Genomic DNA, 20508 nt, shown 5'->3' on the forward strand with positions numbered 1-20508 from the left:
GGGCAATTGGAGCTGCTTCGACTTGATCATACGATTCATAGCTGTGAATTGCCTGCTTGTACGCACCAACGACAGGGGCAAGTCGCTAAAGGTGTCCTCCATATGATACTATCATGCGAAGATAACCTCGACTGGAAGTATTTGTTTGGCCTGCAGATCGTGGCTATAGACTAGAACTGGGAAGAACTCGCCACAGTAAAGATGAGCTTGTATTATAGTTTCAATGAGTTCACCGACAGATATCGAGCGAGGTGTTAAAGTTCATAGGGAGTCTTGTGGATACTTCCTACTGTTCGCCAGTGCTTGTAGGGGATATCGCGTGACACGACGAAGACTGACATTAAACAGTTGTGATACAAGACCTCAGCGCCACCTGCACATTCGCTGGGTCGAAGTTGTAGAATGTTCTGCCGTAACATCAACCATTTTAGCATACTTTCAGGATACGCTTGGCCGTGAGGCCGTGATCGACACAGTGGTTTTGCGCTAGTACCTGCGTGCTACTCACTGTTTTGTTATAGTCCACCCAAATGTTCCAGCGGCAGGCATGCTGTCGCTGGAAACGACAGACATGCCAGTATCAAATACGCTTCGACCAAATTGTTGCATCCCTTCTTGAGCTGGTTAACTTTCCAAGAGGCCTCTACTGATGGCCTACCGAGCCAGACGCTTGATTAAGGTCTGAGAACGTGTCCTCCATGCCGCCACACCTGCAGCAACACCAATCGGACGTTTCCACTACTCTCGCTCGGTAGTTCGGCTTGGCCTTGGATCAAACCAAAGGTGTGCGACATCGTATTCGAAGTTGGAGACTGGGATGGTACGCAGCGATTTAGCATAGTCTCCCCTTGATTGTTCCAGCATCCAATCCTAATAGGTGAATGGCGAGCACTGCTGCCATCGCGGGGCGCTGCACTCAACTGCAGTTGGAAGGATGTTGAAGTGACGACGCGACGACACACATCGCTTCTAAGTGGCTAAAACACGAGGTTCTACTTGCCAATCAGCGTGATGCCATGTGGACCACTCACCACTAATTGCTGGTTGGTGGAGAGCCTCCCTGGCCTTTTGGCCGCCTACCAATTGCCGGTGCCATTGTGATTCTGTGGAGCTAAGAAACGAATCGAGATCAAGATGGTTGCCTCTAAGAAGTCGGTAGGGACCTGAGCTCGCCACCCAAGAGTGCCCGCTTTCCCATCCGGCGGACGAGGTTCACCGTCGTTCGCCGTCTTCGCGTCCGTCGCCCCGCTCCTGGCAACGGTCGAGTGGGGTGGCGGTCAAAACGGCCTTGGGCCCTTCAGTCGCTTCGCTGTCTTTAGGGCCTTGTGGCAGTCTCCTGCGAAGTCGAACGGATGGAAAAGTGGCACTCGTTCGATGGAGGAAACTCTTGTATTGATGATTGTTGTGTTGAATTTTGAGCAGAAGAAGGCCGCGGAGAACATCAACTCCCGCCTGCAGCTGGTCATGCGCTCCGGCAAGGTCGCGCTGGGCTACAAGCAGACGCTCAAGAACCTGCGCAGCGGCAAGGCAAAGCTCGTGCTGCTGGCCTCCAACACGCCCCCGCTCCGCAAGTCGGAGGTCGAGTACTACTCGATGCTGGCCAAGACTGGCGTGCACCACTTCACGGGCACCAACAACGACCTCGGCACGGCTTGCGGCAAGTACTTCCGCGTCTCGTGCATGTGCATCCTGGACGCCGGTGACTCGGACATCCTGCGCTCCATGGGCTCGGAGAACTAAGCACCTTCTTCTGCCAAGAGTTAAGGCTCAGTTGAAATGAAATTCTGTTGAGGCTCCACCGTTACATCCTTGCTGTCTTTCCTGTTGTCGATTAGTGTACGTTGTTGATATGAAGTGATGCAGAGGCTCAAATTACGAGCTGTTGGTCGTCTTAGCTCACATAGCGCTGGAGATGGGGACCATGGTACGTCTCCGTGGCCACGTTAAAGTCCTCGGGGTTGTAGGCCTCGAGGGTAACGAGCTTGTTGCCCGCGTCGTCCTGGTTGTCGGCCGAGTCGAGCACGCGGAAGTAGGTGCAGTCGCGTCCGTCGGTGGAGTCGTAGGGCGGCGTGATGATGTCCAAGAAGGCACAACCGATATCATCACCGCCCACGAGCTCGTGCAGGTTGCCGCAGTCGGGCAGCAGCTCTGTCGTGAGTGGGGCTGTGATGACCTCATCCACGCGGAGACGCGCCATCTTCTTGCCGCTGGAAGCCTCGCCGTCCTTCACGAGGTCGTACGACTTGATGTGCAGTGAACCGTACAGCACGCGCGAGATGACACTCATGCCCGGGTGGTCGTGCAGAGGGATGGAGACCCCCGGCGGCAGGATGAAGATCCTACAGAGCACCAACCTGTGAGCAGCGAAGGAGCTCTAATTACTCAGCAGTTAGGGGACCTACCCGATGGAGAACGTCTCGTCCTCATAGACGTGTTCGTAGTGCACGCGCTTGGGACGTTCCGGGCCGCTATCGTCCGAGCCTGGCACCTTCAGCAGGACTGTTCGCAAATACGTCAGTACATCTCCGACGACCTCTCCAGCTGCAATAAGGACTCACAGTTGGCGGGGAAGAGGTGGTCGCAGATGGCCTTGATAGGCGCGATCTCGTCGGGCGTCAACGCGTGCGGCTCGCCCTCGTACTTGGCGATGGCCTTGACCAACAGATCCTGGATGGCCTCGAGCGCCTTCTGGCCAACCGCCACGTCCTTGTCGCCTCCGAACGAGAAGTGCCACACCGCGTTAAGGAAATCCATGCTCTGCCTGTTCCTGCTCTTCTACTTCTGCCAACGCGAGCTTCTAGCTTCCAGCGGCCACGGCAGCTCGCTGCATGGATGCGCATCAGTGGCATTTGTGTGTAATACACCAAAAGGTAGCGGGTGTTTCATGTTGAAGTGATCATGGCTACATGTTGGTTACTGGCTGAAGACAGACCTGTCAGAGCCTTGTGCGCCTCGGCGATTGCGTTGGAAGACCGAGTTGGCGAGCAGCGACTGCTCTCGCGCGAGGTGGAACGTCGCCTCGGCCTGGTGCGAGACCTGCAGCAGCCGCGCGAAGAGCGACGTCCGGTACTGCTCCGTGTCGTCATCGTCGTGGTAGTACGAGGAGGACGCCGTGGACGTCGTGGAGCGGGAGCTGCGGCGCGATGAGTCTGCTGTGTCCTTCTCGAACGGCACCAGCTGGCCCGTGCTCTTCTTTCCAATTGAGTTGAGCACGTCTCGGCCCTCGCCAAGCAGCGCGTCCTCGTCTTCGTCCTCCGAGATCGACACCTTCTCCATGGACGACAGGTTGGACACGCGGATGTCGCTGCGGCTACTGAGGTCCTGCAGCTGCGCCGATATCTTGAGCGTGAACGCCGTGAGAGATCGGTCGCTGCCCGGGATGTCCACGTCTTCCGGCTCGTCCTCGATCTCACAGAAGGCGCCGTTCATGTCGGCCGTCCGCACGCTGAAGCCTCCAGCCTCCGCGCGCAGCTCGTCAATGGACATCGAGTCCACCTTGGAGATACACACACGGCAGAACTCGGCGCGCAGCATGTGCGCCCTCGACGTCTTGTCTCGCACCAACACATTCTCCTTGAGCCGGCACTTCCTGCAGACGTATTTCAAGTTGCAGCCTGTACACTCCTGCAGACTCTCGAAGAACGACGTGCTGCCTCGACACACGTCACAGCATCTACGCGACGACCTGCGTCGCCAACCCCCACGGGGCGCCACCGCCATCATCTGGGCGAGTTTCTTGGCTTGCGTGCACTCGAGCGCGTTGGTGACTGCCAGCAGCACGTCCGAGACTGCGGGCGTGGCGAAGTACGACAGCGCCGCGTGGTCCATCTCGCCCTGCATGTAGACGGCCACGACGTCGTCCTCGAGCTCCTCGAACACGTAGCACAGCGATGCGTCCACGCGCTTGTGCATGGACTTGGAGGGATATTCTGGCAGATCCACCGACTGCATGACGTGGTAAGCCATCCGCTTCCCGGATGTCTGGCGCACCAGCCCCATCTTGTCGAAGTAGCACAAGTCTCGGTTGTTGGCCACCGACAGCTTGATGGTCGTCCACTTGATGCCCGTGAAGGCGTACGGCTCGCACACCGTTTGGCGCTGCACCGAGTAGAGCACGGCGCTCTCAGCCAGCCGCGGACACTTGATGGCGTTCATGAGCAGCATCTCCTCTGTGTTCTGGCAGTAGATCCCTTCCATGACGTCCTCGAAGCTGCCGCGTAGTGCACCGACCAGGAGTAGCGGTGCTCGACCTGCAGTGGTGGGATGACGACCACGGAACAGTTGGACGCCATGTCGAGAGCGAAGGCATTTCCACCGCGTCGTGTCGACGTCCTGCGTCAGGTTGCCGTAGGCCGCAATGGTCTCGGTCAGAGCCTTCTCGGCCCGATCGTGGTAGCGGTCGAGTTGGGGCAGTCTCAGCTCGATGGTCGGGTGCTCGGCGCGACGGCTGCGCAGCGACATGGAGAGCGCGGGGACTGCGAGGCGGCGCATGGACCGCTGCGAGGCTCGGGAGCGGCTGAAGCTCGGCGTCTGCTGTGCCATGTTGAAGGCGAATTCGATAATGAGCGCAGAACGGCGTTTGTGGCGGCGAAGCGCGTGGGCGGTGGGAGTCGGACGGTTTGTGCTTGCCACACATTCGGCCTCGGTATGCAGTCCGCAGAGAGAGGGTGGGCTCGAGAATCGCCGGTCCAAGGCTTGGGTGGCTCGACCTTTTTTCCCGTTCCATTTCCCAACGTTGCAGAAGTGCTTGCAGATGAATTTCGCTGTCGGTCTTATTCTGCTTCAAGGTGGACCGAACATCGGACAGAGACCCGGCGTGGAGTCGGATGCGTTCGGCGGCAACATGTTCATTTGGTGGCGGTAGGATGAGGCCTCGAGCTGCAGTGTAACGTGGCACACCGCGTTACTGGGCTCGCCACGCCCCGTGCTGCCATGTCCAGTGGACGTAGAAAGCTGACCATGCTAGCCCGACTGGATTGTCCACGTGAAAGTCTAACAGCATGCTGCGACAAATGCTCGACCCCAGGAATGGCCAACTCGACAAAGGCAGTGTTGCTCACATACAGAAGGCCCCATCTCCGATATCAGGGCAAGTCCCTAGTGTTGCTGTCACTTCAACATGGATCCTTGCCATGTGGAAAACAGAACCAGTAGATTCACCCCCGACTGGAAGACGCTTGTCAAAAGGCAACACCCTCCTGCTTGAGCATTTGCTCTTCCTGGCATAAATGGACGCCCAACCCGCTGTGTTTTCGGGGACGCTCAAAGTCCGAGCGTGCCACGTCCTCTGGTGCGTCCTCGCTGCAATTATGCATAACAAACTCCTCAACTAACACCCTAAGTTATACTTGCAGGGCCAAGACCCCGGTGCAGTTGACGTACCATCGTCAGGACTATCGCCACGCACTGCCGGTGCTTCTCATCCGCCGTTCAGGCCTTCTGGGTGGCGAGTTCTGTGTCCCCCTCGACCCGTGCGTCCACCCGGTGCGATTCCTCCCAACATCCGAGAGGATGGCATCCAAGCTGGAGTTCGCACTCGAGTACGGGTGGCACACCAAGCACGTTCGGCTCCGCGCGCCGGACGCCAACACGTACAGACAATGGACGAGTCTCGTGACCGCAGCGCTGGAATCTGGACGGAGGCCGCTCCCCAGTTGCTGCGACGAGCAGCCTCGACAGGACCTCGCGTGCTCCAGTCTCGCGTCCACTCTCAACAGTAGCAACAACAGCAGCGCAACATTCAACGCCACTATCCGGCGAAGAGTTCCTGAAGAAGAAGCAGCCACCCACTTCAACGAGCACGACCTTGGTCTTGATTGGCAGCACCCCAGCGATTTCTTCGTGCTGCACCACACCGACTATCAGCCTGATGCAGTTCTCTGGCAGGAAGAGGACTCCTTTGTCCCCAGTCTCGCGTCGCCCAGCAGCGCAGTCGTCGGAAGCTGCCACTGCGAGGACTCGAAGCAAGACGTCCATCTAACCCAAGCCAACAGGTGCTTCTGGCGGTCACCATATATTCCCATCGAATCCAGAGCCGTCATCCACCAACTTTTCCTGCAGACCAGGTTCCTGTTCTTCTTGCTGTAGCTCAAGCAAGCAGCGGGTGGAGCCCTTCGATGGCAACAGCAACGTCGCTTCAATCCGACATGGCTACATCGTATCGGTTTGTGCAGGGGATATACTCACACATGGCTACACGGTTTGCCCCAGTTCAGTGCCATATTCACTATTCCGGGGATTAGCCGCACGAACCAGTCATCAGCACGGCCATGGAGCTGCTGGAGGCGCGCGTGCAGTTTGTGCGTGCGGGTGCCCGCTCAGCGCGTACCGTATCGAAAGTGTACTTGAACCCAAGCGACATGGCGCTCTTCCAGCTCGAATCAGGTGCCCACGTGGAGCTCCACACGACTGCAAAGGTCGACGACCCACCGAAGCTGCTGCTGTGTGGCCTGGCGTGGCCTATGGACAAGATCAAGCGCCGCGGCGTGGGTCTAAGCTCAATATGGGAGGTTACAGTGGCTGAGAACCACGTGGAGACGGTGACGGTGCAAAAACTGCAGAAAACGAGCTCCCCAGCCAAGAGTTTGGCGCTACAACTGGTGTCCAGGGCGTCCGCTCACAAGCAGAAGCTGTCGCAGAAGGAGCGCACGCTGCTGACGCGGTGCATCGCTGTTATGATTGACGGAGCATTAGTGCATCGAGAAGCGTTGATCTCGTTGCCGTTGCACGGAGTTAGTACCGTGTTTCGAGTGGAGGAAGTGGATGGGGAGAAAGGTGGCGAACACATTGTGAGTGTGGTGGCGGCCAAGACGGCGCTTACAGTGGCATGGCTACAGAAGCAGGAGGAAACAGAGGCCACGGTTAAAAGCGGTGGAACTGCCAAGGAGTTGAGTAGAGTGAAGGAGGATGGATTCGCGGCGATCGGTGGACTTCATGAGGAGCTGAAGGCGATTCGGGAGGTGGTGGAGCAGCCGCTGACGAACCCGGAGATGTTTGAACGATTTGGACTACCGGCTCCGAAGGGTGTTTTGCTCTTTGGACCGCCTGGAACGGGTAAGACGTTGATTGCAAGGACGCTGGCACGGGAATTGAACGCGCGGGTGTTCACGATCAACGGACCGGAAGTTGTGAGCAAGTTCGTTGGTGAAAGTGAAGCCAATTTGCGCGCGGTGTTCGCGCAGGCTGCACGGGAGGCGCCGTCGCTTGTGTTTATTGACGAGTTGGACGCTATTTGTCCGAAGCGTGACTCCCGTGTGGGCGATATGGAGCGCCGACTGGTAGCTACGTTGCTGACTCTGATGGACGGGCTGACTTCGTCGCGCCAAGTCGTCGTGTTGGCTGCTACCAACCGACCCAATGCTTTAGACCCTGCAGTGCGAAGACCCGGTCGCTTCGACCGCGAAGTGGAGATCGGCATTCCGAGGGCCAACGACCGCCTGGCAATTCTGCGAGTGGCATTGAGGCGCTTGCCACACAAGCTTACCAACTCTGAGCTTCAGGAACTGAGTGCGACCGCCCACGGCTACGTTGGAGCGGACCTCAGCGCACTTTGCAAGGAAGCTGCACTACTAGCGCTTCATCGTGCGTTCGCTAGCAATGCTCAGGCCTCAGGAGCTGTTCTGGCCGCCACCAATTCGCTACCAGCCTTCGAAATAACGCTAAGCGATCTGAAACTCGCAATGCGTGGAATTCGCCCCAGTGCGTTGCGCGAAATCTCGGTGGATGTGCCTCGTGTATTGTGGAGTGACATTGGTGGTCAAAGCGCTCTGAAGCAGTCTCTTCGCGAGGCAGTGGAATGGCCGTTGCAGCACCCAGAGGCGTTCACGCGTATGGGCATTCGGCCACCGAAGGGTGTTCTGCTGTACGGTCCTCCTGGTTGCAGCAAGACGCTTGCTGCTAAGGCTCTCGCCACCGAGAGCGGTATGAACTTTATCGCCATCAAGGGCCCCGAGCTCTTTAGCAAGTGGGTTGGCGAGTCCGAGCAACAAGTGCGTGAAATCTTTCGCAAAGCTCGAGCAGCGTCGCCAACTGTGGTTTTCTTCGACGAGATTGATGCGCTTGCTAGTACGCGCGGGTCCGGAGGAAGCAGTGGCGCGTCCGACCGCGTGCTGAGCCAACTGCTGACTGAGTTGGACGGCCTGGAACCGCTGAAGCGCGTCTTGGTGGTGGCTGCGACGAACCGCCCCGATCTGTTGGACCCGGCCTTGATGCGACCTGGCAGAATTGACCGTGCGCTGTACGTGTCTCCACCCGATGTCCCTGCGCGCGAGCAGATCCTGCAAATCCATACGCGGAGCACTCCGCTGGCGCCGGATGTCAGCTTGAACGAACTAGCCATTGCCTCTGCGCGGTTTTCAGGCGCGGAACTTCGTGCACTTTGTCGTGAAGCTGCTCTGCATGCGGTCGAAGAGGACCGCGCAGCCACCAATGTGGCCAAGCGACATTTCGTTCGCGCACTGGCAGTGGTGACGCCGCAGATCGACGACCGAATGCTGGCGTTCTTCGAGCGCTTCCGTGACGGCCAGCGGAGATAGGATCTAACAAAATCAAGAGTTTTCAACATTCCGGTGGTGAAGGTGATCTCCGACCTAATGATTGATGCTCCATACCTTCACAACGAGAGCAGCTTGCAGAGGATGGCACAGACTTGGAGCAGGAAGATGCTCACCTCGACCCGACTGAAGAAACAAAACTTTAGTATTCAAAATCTGGGGAACTCTCTTCTTGATTAACGCACGCGGCATTCTTCGGCATCTTTGACTGGAGCATAGCGGACGACGCAGCGCTCAACGTCAAGTACTCACGGACTGTGACGGCGCTGGACCAGCACGTGGCCACGCTCTCGTGGTGCACCGAGATGCTGGCCGCGGATGAGCGCTGGGTCCAGCAGAAGCAGACCCACTGGGCGATGCAGAGGGTGACCGAGCTGGAGCGCAAGCTCGCGACACAGGCCGCCGAGGCCCAGCACAAGTTCGAGACAGAGGTTGAGGCGGCCGCGGACAGGGAGCACGCGCTGGCCAACGAGGTTGCGAACCTCAAGAACGTTCTCTTGAGGTCACGCCGGTCCGGCATGAAGATCATGGAGCGCTGCCATCTGCGTGCAGAGCGCCTTGTTCGCCTTGACGAGCTGCTTGGTCTCGACCTTGGCCTCGGCGAGTTCCTTGGTCAGTCTGTTCGTCGTCTCCTTGCTGGACAGGTGGGACTTGGCGATGCCGGCACACATCTGCTTGATGGCCTGAAGAGAACGTTCTTGAGGTTCGCAACCTCGTTGGCCAGCGCGTGCTCCCTGTCCGCGGCCGCCTCAACCTCTGTCTCGAACTTGTGCTGGGCCTCGGCGGTCTGTGTCGCGAGCTTGCGCTCCAACTTGGCCACCCTCTGCATCGCCCAGTGGATCTGCTTCTGCTGGACCCAGCGCTCATCCGCGGCCAGCATCTCGGTGTACCACGAGAGCGTGGCCACGTGCTGGTCCAGCGCCGTCACAGTCCGTGAGTACTTGACGTTGATCGCCGCCGCGTAGTCAGTTATGGCTCAGTCGAAGATGTCGAAGAAAGTCGCGTGAGCAACATCTTGGGGGTGGAATCGAGAATGGAGTTCTCCAGATTTCTTTTCCGTCAGATAGCGGAATGATGAGAGTGTATGTAAGCTTTAATGCAATCGCGGAAGTATGGCGGCGGGTATTCTATCCCGTGCGCACAGCTTCCAACTGCGGTTGCAATCTGGGGCAGCTTCCAGCTTGACATCCACGCATCAGCAAGAAACAGTCTTGTACGGCAACTCCTTTCCCCGGAGCACGCTCCTCATTCGAATGGTCTCAAAGGGCACACGATGTATCCCGCGAATGCAGCAGCTGTCATGAAGCTGCCAGATCGACAACGCACTGGTTCGAGCACAGTAGTGAAACTCGAGCAGCACAGACGAACAATGCACTTCGAAGCATTATAATTATCAATGCCAATCCCATCGCAAGCACCGATCTCCTTGATGAACAGATTACATGCGGAGGTAAGTGGCCACCTACATGTATTTGATGGTTATGTGTGTTTCTATAGATGAGCAGATTACATGCATATAATACATAGTATGTATTCATGTACGAACGCAGGCAGCGAGATCGATTCCGGTCAACGTTTGGCAAGTCCGCGTAATGGTCCGCAACACTGAGTTGCATCCGATCTCCACCGAAATCAACGGGCACAGTAAGCATGCTGGCGCTCCTTTTCCAATGGTGCTCGACAGATCGATCAGCGTGTCAAACGGCCACAAACTTGTAGGGCATGCATCGCACGACACATCGCCATGCATCCGCTCATCGGAGACTCTTGTCAGAGCGGCATCGGCGCTTTTACGCGATTGCTCTGAGTCATTCTGCGTGATAATGATCCCTTTGCTCCTCTGCAGGATACATTCGCATGTGAGCCTCCACTGAAATGTTGAAGCGCATGTTCCGGACGAACAAGTCGTGTCAGAGAACTCAACGAAGCGAGTTGGAAGTGCTGGCGCTTGCCATGGCGATCATGAAATCCATGTTCGAGATGCATGTTCATCGCAAGAGCAGATGCCCGAGAGAACCTACACTTTAGTTCAAGCAGCAAACAGTATAGCCTGGGCGAAGGGATCCGTTCCCTCGACCGAGTCAACACGGTAGTCGTGATATCATGCCAACCGACCTCTTCCACGCTGACAAAATGCTGTGTCAAGTCGCCCGAGTGATCTCTCCCTCACTATCCAATTTGCCATCACCATGGCAGCCTCACGTCCTGACAGCTTCAACTTCTCCCACGGATCGTTGAGCTGCCTCCCCGTTCCGGCATGCACCATGTCGCTGCAAAGTCGTCGAGCCGAACACCCGACCGGGACGCTAACTCTTCCCCAACTTGATCGCTATCATGACCGGGCTGAGGGGGCATTGGCCGAAACCATCGCAGCGTACGGAGACCTCGACGGTATCGTCGACACCGCGCGGTGGAAGGCTCTCAAGTCAAGACATGGCGTCCGACTATTTCGCGGCCGTCAATTGACCACGGAAGGCCAAACGCCACTGCTGTGCGTGGGCACACTGCGTGGTCACTTCGACGACGCCCTGGAAGGACTGTACTGCGACAATACCGAAGACATGGTGCTCATGAACGCCATCAAGTGTCCTCGCCTCGCTGAAAGCGCCGTGCTGTACACGGTGCAGCAGAAGTCGACGCTGAAGCCCTACGCCTTCACGGGTATCAAGTGGGCCACCATCAAGTTGTCCGTGGCGAGCAACCGAGACGTGTGCTACTTCGACAAGATGGGGCTGGTGCGTCAGACATCTGGGAAACGGATGGCGTACCATGTCATGCAGTCCGTGGATCTACCCGAACATCCGCACAAGTCGAAGCACAAGCGTGTACGACTTTCGCTTTGCTACGTGCTGGAAGAGCTGGAAGACGACCTGGTCGGTGTCTACATGCAGGGTGAGGTGAGCTACACTGCACTGTCCTGGTTCGCCACGTCGGCGATCTCGGACGTGGTGCTGGCAACTGCAAATGTCATGGAGTGTGCCCGTGCGAAGAAGCTGGCGCTTGTCACGACGGCCAACCGACCAGGTGCCTGGAGATGCAACTCGTCTCGGAAGAACTGCTTCACCTGCAAAGGGAGCTCGTCGTTCTTCGAGAGCCTGAATAACTGCGCCGGGTGCAACAAACACATGTGTAAGAAATGCCGGTTTAGGGAGCACGTACTTGCCCGTGACTCGGTTTCGCGGGACCACCTCAAGCGAGCTGAGTTCTGCTGTGTGTGCATCTCCAAGACGAACTTGTCGTCCCTCGACCAAATTCGCATTGAAGCTGGTGGATACAGCGTGCCGGAGTCGGCAGCGAACACCACGTTCTGTAAGATCGAAGAGGATACCGAGGACGTCATCCAAGACAGCAATCGGTCTCTGACGTCGTTCGTGCGCAAAATCACGGCTCAGATGCAGGAGCTGAGCAGCCGAGGTGTCAACCGTGCATCCAGCTTGTCGTCCATGGGGAAGGCGTCTGAGGATAATGAAGGCGAAGACGTGCTCAACTCGAGTCGATTGATAAGCGACCAGTTTGTGATCATTGAAAAGGATTTATCGCGGCCCAGCCCAAGCTCTACGAGATCGACGACGTCGTCTTCATACGGCCGCGACGAGAACGATCCAGAGAGCTTTCACGCATCGCTATTCGCAAAACTTCAGCAGGTATTAAACCAGGCTGAAGAAACGCTAGTTTTCGCCCGAGAGCAGTCCCTTGTCGCACACTCAGTGCGAGCGCGTAGTCGTCGAACCACAGCATCATCTGAAGGCTCGGGATACACGAGCCAGTAGTAGCTCTGTTAACAAGTTGAAGTGTAGTCAGTTTTACTATCAGGGGCTGGTCAGTTCCCATCAATCGCTTCGATGCCTTTCTCGATGACTAGACAGATAGAAAACCTTCGCCAGGACAGGACTACCCCCACAGTCGATCACTTGCAGTCCAAACACCATGACGCTCCCGAATCGCGCAGGTTACGCCCCAGGCCAGCACCGACGAGTCCCCAAGTGCGTTGCTGCGTCTGCAGAGGAGGCTTCAGGCATGCTGACGAAGAACGCGGTGGTAGTCCAGAAGAAGCCTCCGCCGAGAAAGGCGATCACACCACTGAAGGATGAAGGCATGAAGCAGGACCTGCAGATGATGCTAACGTCGCTGTCTCCAATGCACGGATCCTCGCTGCAGACGCTGACCAAGGAGGAGAGCAAGGTTTTCGTGGAGAATAGTCGCAAGCGCTTGCTCGAAGACGAGACCTTCCAAGGCAACGAGAGCCTCCGTGACCTGCTGGCGTTCGCGAACAACCCAGTGGTGCAAATGCCGCCTGGCGCTGTCGACCCGTTCGCAGCAGTGATCGAGCAGATGCCGAGTCTCTCGCAAAACTACCAAGGCGGCTACGGAGCTAGTAGCGACGGCTTTCCCGGCAACGACAGCAGTCGCTCGCAATACATGCAGGCGGTGTCGCTGCAGAGCATGACGAACGCGACCGAGATGGTGGACGATCCCGCCATCACCGCTCGATACGAACAGACCGCACACAACCTGCAGGAGTGGGGAGAGCGACGCATGCTACAGCAGCCACGCGCCGTAACTGCTGCAAGAGGTGACAACACGCTGCCTCCGATATCGATGACGCTCGCCGGCATGTCCCCGTACGCGCTTGAGCTCGCAGCTCGCAACAGTCTGCCCAAGAAACGCTCGAGTTTGTCGAAGCTGTCGAAGCAGTTGATGCACGACTGGTTCGAGCACAACCTGCACCATCCGTACCCGACCGAAGAGGAGAAGGAGTGGCTCGCGCAGCAAGGAGGCATCACTTTGGAGCAGGTGAACAACTGGTTCATCAACACGCGCGGGCGCAAATGGAAGCCCATGCTCAACAAGCTCATGGCCGAGAAGCAGGCCGGCAATTGCAAGTTGTACGACCAAATGGTCGAGAAGATCGAGGAGCCGTACCACAAGTATTAGTGTATGTAAGAAACAGCAGCAGGAGCCACAGGAACATGCACGTCGAGCGGCATGGAGATGTCTAGTCCTGGTTTTGGCCCGCCATTAGGCCTTCCTAGCCAATAAAACGTCCTATTCATACCCACTTCACGATACCAATGGCGTCTCCTAGCGCCCGGAGCTCTTCGTGTTCCGCTCTGTATGAGAGGAACCGAGTGCTCGTCCTAGGCCAGTTCATCTCGGTGCTCATTGCATGTACTGGCGTGTTCTCCCAACTATTGAACGGCTCGTTCCAGGTGCGGTTGTTGTCGGTATTCACCGCGACGAGTCCGGCGGTGCAGGAATGTGCAGAATGGAACTTACACATGTGTATTACAATGGTACAGATTCAGATTCCCGTGACGCAGAGTGCCGGCAATTATTTGCTGCTGTGTGTGTACTTGGTGGACCCCGTTATGCGGTTCCGCCGCCAACGGGGATACAAGCTGGAGATCCCGTGGTGGCAGTACTTGCTGTTGGCCTTCGCGGACGTGCAAGGCAACTTTCTCGTGGTCTGCGCGTACAAGTACACGTCCATCTCGAGCGTCATGCTGCTGGACTGCTTCACGATCCCCGTGGTGATGCTACTGTCGAGCGTGTTTCTGCGAGCCAAGTACACGCGCTCGCACTTTGTGGCTGTGCTCTTTTGCCTGGTGGGGATTAGTGTCCTGGTGATTTCGGACGTCATTCGAGACGAGGAGTTGGCGTCGTGGGACGTCTCTGCCTTGTACGGAGATTTCCTCTGCCTGCTCGGCAGTGCAGTCTACGCCTGCTCGAATGTGGGCCAAGAGTATCTCGTCAAGAAGGAGAACCGACGCGTGAGTTAGCTGGCCTTCGGTTGTTGATCGACGGCTCTGCTAACTGTTCTTGTCTTTTTGTAGATGGAGTTCCTAGGCTTGGTTGGTCTCTTTGGCTTCCTCATCAGCTCAATGCAGGCGGTATACTTTGAAGGAGACCTCGTTCGAGCTGCGGACTGGTACGGAGATGTCTCTTTGCGCTAGTCGAACGGTGGTGCCAAAACTCACCATGTGGCTACGTGACCAGGACGTGGCCCAGCGCGTTGTGTCTGCTTGGCTACATCCTCACCCTCTTCGTCATGTACACTTCGACGTCGGTGCGTACAGCCATTCCCATCACTCGAAGCTCTCATTAACCCTCTACCGTTACCAGATCTTCCTCACCACGGGCGACGCCGCCGTCTTCAACTTGTCGTTGCTCACGTCCGACTTCTTCGCGGTCGTGGCCGCCAAGTTCCTCTTCAACGAGGACCTCACCGGTCTCTACTTCATCGGCTTCTCCCTCATCATTGTCGGCGTGTCCGTCTACAACCGTTCGACTCCGTCAACCTGCACCGACATCCAAGACGACTCCACCGACCTCCTCCTACCATAAACACCAATAAAGCACCCAAGGCGAACTTGTATGGTCTGAAAAAAATGTAGTAAATGAAAAAAAAACGACTCGAGGACCACACCCGGCAAGTCACAGCTCACCACATTTTGTCTCCTGCTCCTGAGTTCCGCTCGTCTATTCCTCCTTCTTGACGTCGAGCGCCTCAGCGGCGTCGTCTCCGGCCGCCGTGTCGGCGGCATCAGCACCGTCCTCGAGCTTCTTGTTGTTGGCCTTGGCGGCGTCGTGCGCTTCCTTGAACTTCTGCGCGTTCTCGGCGTTGCCGAAGCGCAGCGCGAAGACCTGCGTCTCCACGACGCCCTCGGCGAAGTCGTAGCAGCTGAAGACCCAGGCGCGGTCGCTGCCCATGTTGGGCGTGAGCTCCGTGCGCGCCTCCACGAGGTGGTTGACCAAAATCTTGTGCGTCTTCTCCTGGCGCATAAGCATGCGCACCTTCTGGTGCTCCTTGTGCTTGAGGAAGCGCACGTCGCCCACCCCGCGCTCGCACCACGTCTTCTTGCCCGAACCCTTGTCCAGCAGCGACTCGCGGTAGCAGAAGGCCTTGGCGCGCTGCTTGAACACCACTTCCTCCTCCTCCTCGCCGGTCGTCACCTCCACCTCGTCCAGCTTCACCACGGGCTCAAAGTACGCCTGCGGCTCCTCGGACTCGGGCGCGGCATCCTCCACCGCCTCCACCGGCTTGGGCGTCGTCTCGTCCTGCTTCTCCACCTCCGACATGCTACTTACTTGGCTTGACGCTTTGGATTCCTGTCTGGCGGCGCTTTGAATGGAGGCGGCGACCTGAGATCTCAAGCGCGCTTAGCTTAAATGGAAACCGATTAAAATAGCGCATAAAAAGAAACGTAAAATATATACATAAAAAGAAACGTATATTATATAATAAGGGGCGTTTATCACTTATTCGAGGGTTCGACAACCGCAACTCAAGGATAAGCGGTTGTGCCCAGCACAAACCTAGTGCATCTCGCTATTTGCCGAGCCAAGACGACTAATTCGATAGAGTCTACATATGCCCGCACAATGGCCAGCCTGTTTGCATTGCTCTGTGGAAGAAACTAATGAGCCTAAATCAAAGAGACCAGGGTGGCAGTCGCATTAACACTATCCGGTCTTTGCGATTCGACGGCAAAAGCTTCCTCGCTTATTAAGAGAGGAATTGAAGGCGACATTGAAGGCTCGTTGGTGCTGGAAATTACTAATTGGCAAAAAGACGAAACCCAAATCCCTGAAGCTTCAGCGAAACACAAGAAGTGAAAATCCTGCTACTAAAGACATTCTGACAAACACACTGGACGACGACACCCGTGTCCATCTGGCTCACTTGGGAACCCCGCAATCAAAGTGGAGCTCTCTCGTGGAGGACTTTGAAAAGAAGTCGTTTGCTGTAGCTCTGTTTAAGCGCCAAGAACGGCTTAATGTTGAATTTGATGAAGAACGCGAATCGATACGTGATTACTTTCACCGCGTGGGGGCGATTCGGCAGGAATTAACTCTCATAGGGGAAGAAGTCTCGGACCGTGAAGTAATTACTGCACAGCTGACTGGTGTAGGTGAGATGTATGAAAGCATGGTCGAGGCACTGGATAGTCTGGATAATTATACCCTTCAGTTGATCAAGGTCAAGTTCTCTAGTAGAGAAGAGCGCATGAAGTTTCTGAGGCAAGAGCTATAGAGAACGCACTATCAGGGTCAAGGTCGTCAGTTCCACAGCAGCCGCACGGAGAGAGCACGGGTTTTGATCGAGGGAACAAGAAACGGAGTTCTGGAGGTGGTGGCGCTGCTCGTGGCAGTAAAGCGGCGATGTAAGAACATACAGTGTTGGAACTGTGAGAAGTGGGGACACTACGAACGTGTTTGTACGGCTCCGAAGCGTGACCAGTCGAAGAGAGAGAGGAAAAACAAGGGCAAGCGAACTGCCAAGGGACAAAATAATGATGACACCCACAATGACTTTCCGGGATTTTACAATCCGTACGAAAGGTAGGGGCCAAAACAGGCCACCACCAGGTCAGGCCCCAACAGTTCACGTTCTGAGACACTGTTAGTAATTGGCCTGTGGCACTGTTAGTCATCCCTTGGCAAAATTGAGCTGGAGATATTAAACTGGCGTAGTTACACCATCAACTCGAAGGATATGCTTTGATTTTTGTCGAGCGAGGGCTTTTTGAAGCTTTTGCCTCGAGCGCGCGCCTTTGGAACCGACAACAATGGCCGTTTGGGAACGTAAAATAGCGAATGCATAGCATAGGCACTGCAGGACAGAAGCATTACTCGATTTCCCACCCGAGCCACACACAACGCCCACGCTCGTAGTGTCTTGCGACCCTGTGTTGCTTGAGGATCCGTGCGCTTAATGGTAAATTGAATTTTGAATTAAATACAGCCACTGCGGCGACAGCCCAGTGGTTCCTGTTAGTTTCGCTAAGCTAAATGCTTCTCAATGTATGCAGCATAGTGTGACTGAGTGTGCTCAACCACTTCCTAGAATCCTGGCAATGTCCGTTATGTGTGTGTTGTCGCGTCCGTTGTGTGCGACGTGTCTGCTGTTGCAGGAAGGAACCATGGTATTACTACACCGCCCACCAAGCAGACATTCGCACCAGCTGTACTGGTCACCGAGATGAGGTCGCTAACCTCTGCGGATTTTCTTGACGTCGGCCACGTTTACCACTACGTAACATCGCAATACTGAGCATTCCCGACGAAGTGATGTCAGACTCCAGGTTCAAATTTTGCGCCCAAACAGATTGGGTCCCCCTCCCTCCCCACACTAAAAGAGACCTAGAGCTCAGCGCCGACTTCGCCGCCGTGCACTGCGTGTACCGTACTAAGAACTCGGAGTACACTTCTGTCACCACGATGCGTTGTGCTTCGATGTCCAAGCCCTCCACCACACACAGCCACAACCACAGCAGCTCCAGCTTTCCTGAACAAAGGAACGGCACACGCATCCTGTTGCTTTTAGACAACGCCCCTGTGCACAATACACCAGCAGTTCTGGTATCAAGCCTAGCATTCAAAATGCTACCTCCGAACATTACCAGGACTGCCTGCAGACTTTTGACCAAAGGGTCATCACTTGGTTCAAGCAGTAGCAGCGCGTACACAGATTGTTCTGTTCGAAGTGCCAGAGAAGTACACCATTAGAGATCGCCGACTTTCTGAACCCGAACGAATAAACGTACTGAAGGAGATCATATTTGCGCTTTAATTCAGTATGTTTTCGTGTCTGTCAGATTTGGTTTGACTTTTGTATGGAATACACCTCCAGTAGTTTAATCGTTGAAATCTTTCTTATTGCCGCTATCCTCTATATCGATAAGAACGTAGGAACTGTCTGTCATCCTCGGTGATCTTATACTTCAATGCTCATGGTTACCCACCAGTGCAAGTGTTAACCAGTTCATTCGGAAAATAGGAGACAAAAATGCGTGTGCACCGCGCGTTTTTGGAATTATGCTGAAACCAATGGATCTATCTACGCCCGCATGTACGCACCCAAGCACCAACTACTTACGGGCGCCCAGCAGTGCACCCAGAACAACAAATGGCACCACGGTCGAGGCGGCGTCCGTCTCCAGAAAACATGGCCGTCTCTGTCTGATTCGGTTTGGCAGCAACTCATGTAAGCTTCACCGGATTCGGCTTTTGAATCGACTGCAAGTGGTATTGTGGACGAGCGCAACAAGGGACTTCACGCCACACGCACACCACTCCCAAAGCCAAACCCCGTATCACCATCCGGTACTGATGCTGGACTGCTGGATGACGTCGCCGTGATAACCCCACGCACACGAAGACCGGAGACCGGATCCGTTCCTTCACTCAATGCTGATGCAGCCAAGCAGCCTTGCAACCCCTTCACGCAGTTAACCGTGCCATATCTCACTATTATCTGACAACTATGAATGAAAAGCTACTTCGCGCAAATACGGCCTGCAATCGCGGAATTTTAAGTGGTGTCATCGAAGTCGCCATCAAAAGCTGTGCTAGTGCTGCTCAACTAGCACGCGACAAGGACAAGAGCCGTACCAGCGAAGACGCGTTTGAAGCTGTGGCTAGTCGTCTTGCTGACGCGTTTGCGATAATCTAGGCGATCGGATGGTTTCTCCGGAGCCGTGTGAAGAAAGTGAAAAATCATCCCAAAGTTTTGCAAACGCTCGCATAGAACAGGCTCGGCAAACGTACCAGGATGCGGTGAGTGAAGTGTATTTGAACTGCGGATCCCTGATGTACGTGGTCAACCCCCTGCTTTCGATTCGTCACATGCTCTTTCGAAAGCCGCCTGGTATTCCCGCGCTTCACGATTGAGCAGGTTTGAGCTTGGCGTATGCTCCGGAATATACCTGTTACAGTAGCAGCTGTACGACAATATTGCTTTAACGTGTATTATCGATTATTGGCTGTAGACGCCGCCGTTAATTGTCTAGTATAAGCTGGAAGGTGAACGCGCTCAATGCTAAGGAAGGTCTCCCCACCTCTGTTCTTACGGACGTTGTCTTGGTCACTTTGCGCTTACCTGTTCCTCCACGAGGCTTGGCTCGGTTAGGCTTCTGTTTACTTGAGTTCCGTTTGGTTTTCGCTTTGCCTACATTTCTTTTTGTCACTTCGGTCACTGTTCTTTGTTTCCATAATGCAGGTTGCGCTTGTGCCGAGACACAGCAACGCGGCAGCCCGTATTGAACTTGGTATAATACTTGCAGCTGCAAACCTGACGTTGAATATCCACACTCCAACCGGTTGTGGGCATTCGAAGTTGGTGAGCTCACCGTAAAGACCATTTCACTCCGTTTGTGTACAGATCATGTTTGCGTGAGGTATCTTCGTCTTCGATTGCGTCTGCCAAATTTGTACGAAGGTATGTGAGCTGTTCATCTGACTCTGCATCTAGGGTACCACCTGAGCTTGACCGCAGTGTCGATATTGTTGTACGATCCAGTGAGACCACCTGATCAGCATCATCGTCAATCAATTCGCTAAACATTGCGTCCACTTCATGGGTGTGTCGAATTCTCGCGTAATTTCTTCACTATCAACCACGCCGGATAGTTCTTTCACTTTCACGCATGCGTCGTTGTCCGTACTTTCTACCAAAATACGGCTCGCCTCCATCACCAAAACTGCGGCATCGATTACATCCGCTGTAGGCATTGGAACATATTCACTCGAAATTGGAGGTTGTGACCTAATGGTTTCGACGAACTCGCAAATTCTATGGAGAAGTAGGCGCATGTGGTGTCAGCACCGCTGCATGAACGATTTGAATTGTGCGTTAAATGTGTCGCACGCATTGTTAGTTGTTGCATACATGAAAAGCTTGCCATCTCCAGAGGTCACTGTCTAGCCACTGCTCTTGCTCTTGGATGTACGCTCGGAGCTCCGCTAAGGTTTCCACATCTTTCTACATTGCGAGCAATTCTTCACGGCAGGCCAGATACTCACTAATGCTCTCACAGAAATGCATATCCATGATAGAAGTCATGACAAGTTTCCTTTCGTCAATTGACAAGTGTCGGATGCGCTTTCGTACGTTGTACAAACCATGGAAATCAGCACCTTCGCTCCGGCGAACTCTGGAGCTGACAGGAGGCCG

General features: G+C 55.3%; 10 protein-coding genes across 10 annotated transcripts; 7 read left to right on the forward strand and 3 right to left on the reverse strand.

The window, feature by feature from the left end:
• Positions 1 to 1134: 1134 nt before the first annotated feature.
• Positions 1135 to 1740, forward strand: KRP23_8215 (60S ribosomal protein L30; the record flags this gene model as incomplete). Its single annotated transcript, XM_067893627.1, has 2 exons — positions 1135 to 1155; positions 1423 to 1740. The coding sequence occupies 2 exons, from the start codon at positions 1135 to 1137 to the stop codon at positions 1738 to 1740; spliced, it is 339 nt and encodes a 112-aa protein (XP_067743140.1).
• A 151-nt stretch (positions 1741 to 1891) lies between these two features.
• KRP23_8216 (Plant cysteine oxidase 1) lies at positions 1892 to 2754 on the reverse strand (the record flags this gene model as incomplete). The annotated part of the gene is made up of 3 exons (XM_067893628.1): positions 1892 to 2339; positions 2403 to 2499; positions 2559 to 2754. The coding sequence occupies 3 exons, from the start codon at positions 2752 to 2754 to the stop codon at positions 1892 to 1894; spliced, it is 741 nt and encodes a 246-aa protein (XP_067743141.1).
• A 159-nt stretch (positions 2755 to 2913) lies between these two features.
• On the reverse strand, positions 2914 to 4542 carry KRP23_8217 (uncharacterized protein; the record flags this gene model as incomplete). Its single annotated transcript, XM_067893629.1, has 1 exon — positions 2914 to 4542. The coding sequence occupies one exon, from the start codon at positions 4540 to 4542 to the stop codon at positions 2914 to 2916; it is 1629 nt and encodes a 542-aa protein (XP_067743142.1).
• A 686-nt stretch (positions 4543 to 5228) lies between these two features.
• Positions 5229 to 6087, forward strand: KRP23_8218 (uncharacterized protein; the record flags this gene model as incomplete). The annotated part of the gene is made up of 2 exons (XM_067893630.1): positions 5229 to 5290; positions 5355 to 6087. The coding sequence occupies 2 exons, from the start codon at positions 5229 to 5231 to the stop codon at positions 6085 to 6087; spliced, it is 795 nt and encodes a 264-aa protein (XP_067743143.1).
• A 182-nt stretch (positions 6088 to 6269) lies between these two features.
• Positions 6270 to 8534, forward strand: KRP23_8219 (ATPase family protein 2-like protein; the record flags this gene model as incomplete). Its single annotated transcript, XM_067893631.1, has 1 exon — positions 6270 to 8534. The coding sequence occupies one exon, from the start codon at positions 6270 to 6272 to the stop codon at positions 8532 to 8534; it is 2265 nt and encodes a 754-aa protein (XP_067743144.1).
• Positions 8535 to 8857: 323 nt separating this feature from the next.
• Positions 8858 to 10053, forward strand: KRP23_8220 (uncharacterized protein; the record flags this gene model as incomplete). The annotated part of the gene is made up of 2 exons (XM_067893635.1): positions 8858 to 9063; positions 10050 to 10053. 2 exons carry the CDS (start codon positions 8858 to 8860, stop codon positions 10051 to 10053), a joined length of 210 nt encoding a protein of 69 aa, XP_067743145.1.
• Positions 10054 to 10741: 688 nt separating this feature from the next.
• KRP23_8221 (uncharacterized protein) lies at positions 10742 to 12322 on the forward strand (the record flags this gene model as incomplete). Its single annotated transcript, XM_067893636.1, has 1 exon — positions 10742 to 12322. The coding sequence occupies one exon, from the start codon at positions 10742 to 10744 to the stop codon at positions 12320 to 12322; it is 1581 nt and encodes a 526-aa protein (XP_067743146.1).
• Positions 12323 to 12479: 157 nt separating this feature from the next.
• Positions 12480 to 13487, forward strand: KRP23_8222 (Homeobox protein meis3-B; the record flags this gene model as incomplete). The annotated part of the gene is made up of 1 exon (XM_067893637.1): positions 12480 to 13487. One exon carries the CDS (start codon positions 12480 to 12482, stop codon positions 13485 to 13487), a length of 1008 nt encoding a protein of 335 aa, XP_067743147.1.
• Positions 13488 to 13624: 137 nt separating this feature from the next.
• Positions 13625 to 14897, forward strand: KRP23_8223 (Solute carrier family 35 member F2; the record flags this gene model as incomplete). The annotated part of the gene is made up of 5 exons (XM_067893638.1): positions 13625 to 13762; positions 13853 to 14323; positions 14387 to 14481; positions 14550 to 14619; positions 14676 to 14897. 5 exons carry the CDS (start codon positions 13625 to 13627, stop codon positions 14895 to 14897), a joined length of 996 nt encoding a protein of 331 aa, XP_067743148.1.
• A 135-nt stretch (positions 14898 to 15032) lies between these two features.
• On the reverse strand, positions 15033 to 15632 carry KRP23_8224 (Ran-specific GTPase-activating protein 1; the record flags this gene model as incomplete). The annotated part of the gene is made up of 1 exon (XM_067893639.1): positions 15033 to 15632. One exon carries the CDS (start codon positions 15630 to 15632, stop codon positions 15033 to 15035), a length of 600 nt encoding a protein of 199 aa, XP_067743149.1.
• Positions 15633 to 20508: the final 4876 nt, after the last annotated feature.

Source organism: Phytophthora ramorum (genome assembly GCF_020800215.1).
Source record: "Phytophthora ramorum isolate Pr-102 chromosome Unknown Phyram_PR-102_s0007, whole genome shotgun sequence".
Taxonomy (NCBI): Eukaryota; Oomycota; class Peronosporomycetes; order Peronosporales; family Peronosporaceae; genus Phytophthora; species Phytophthora ramorum.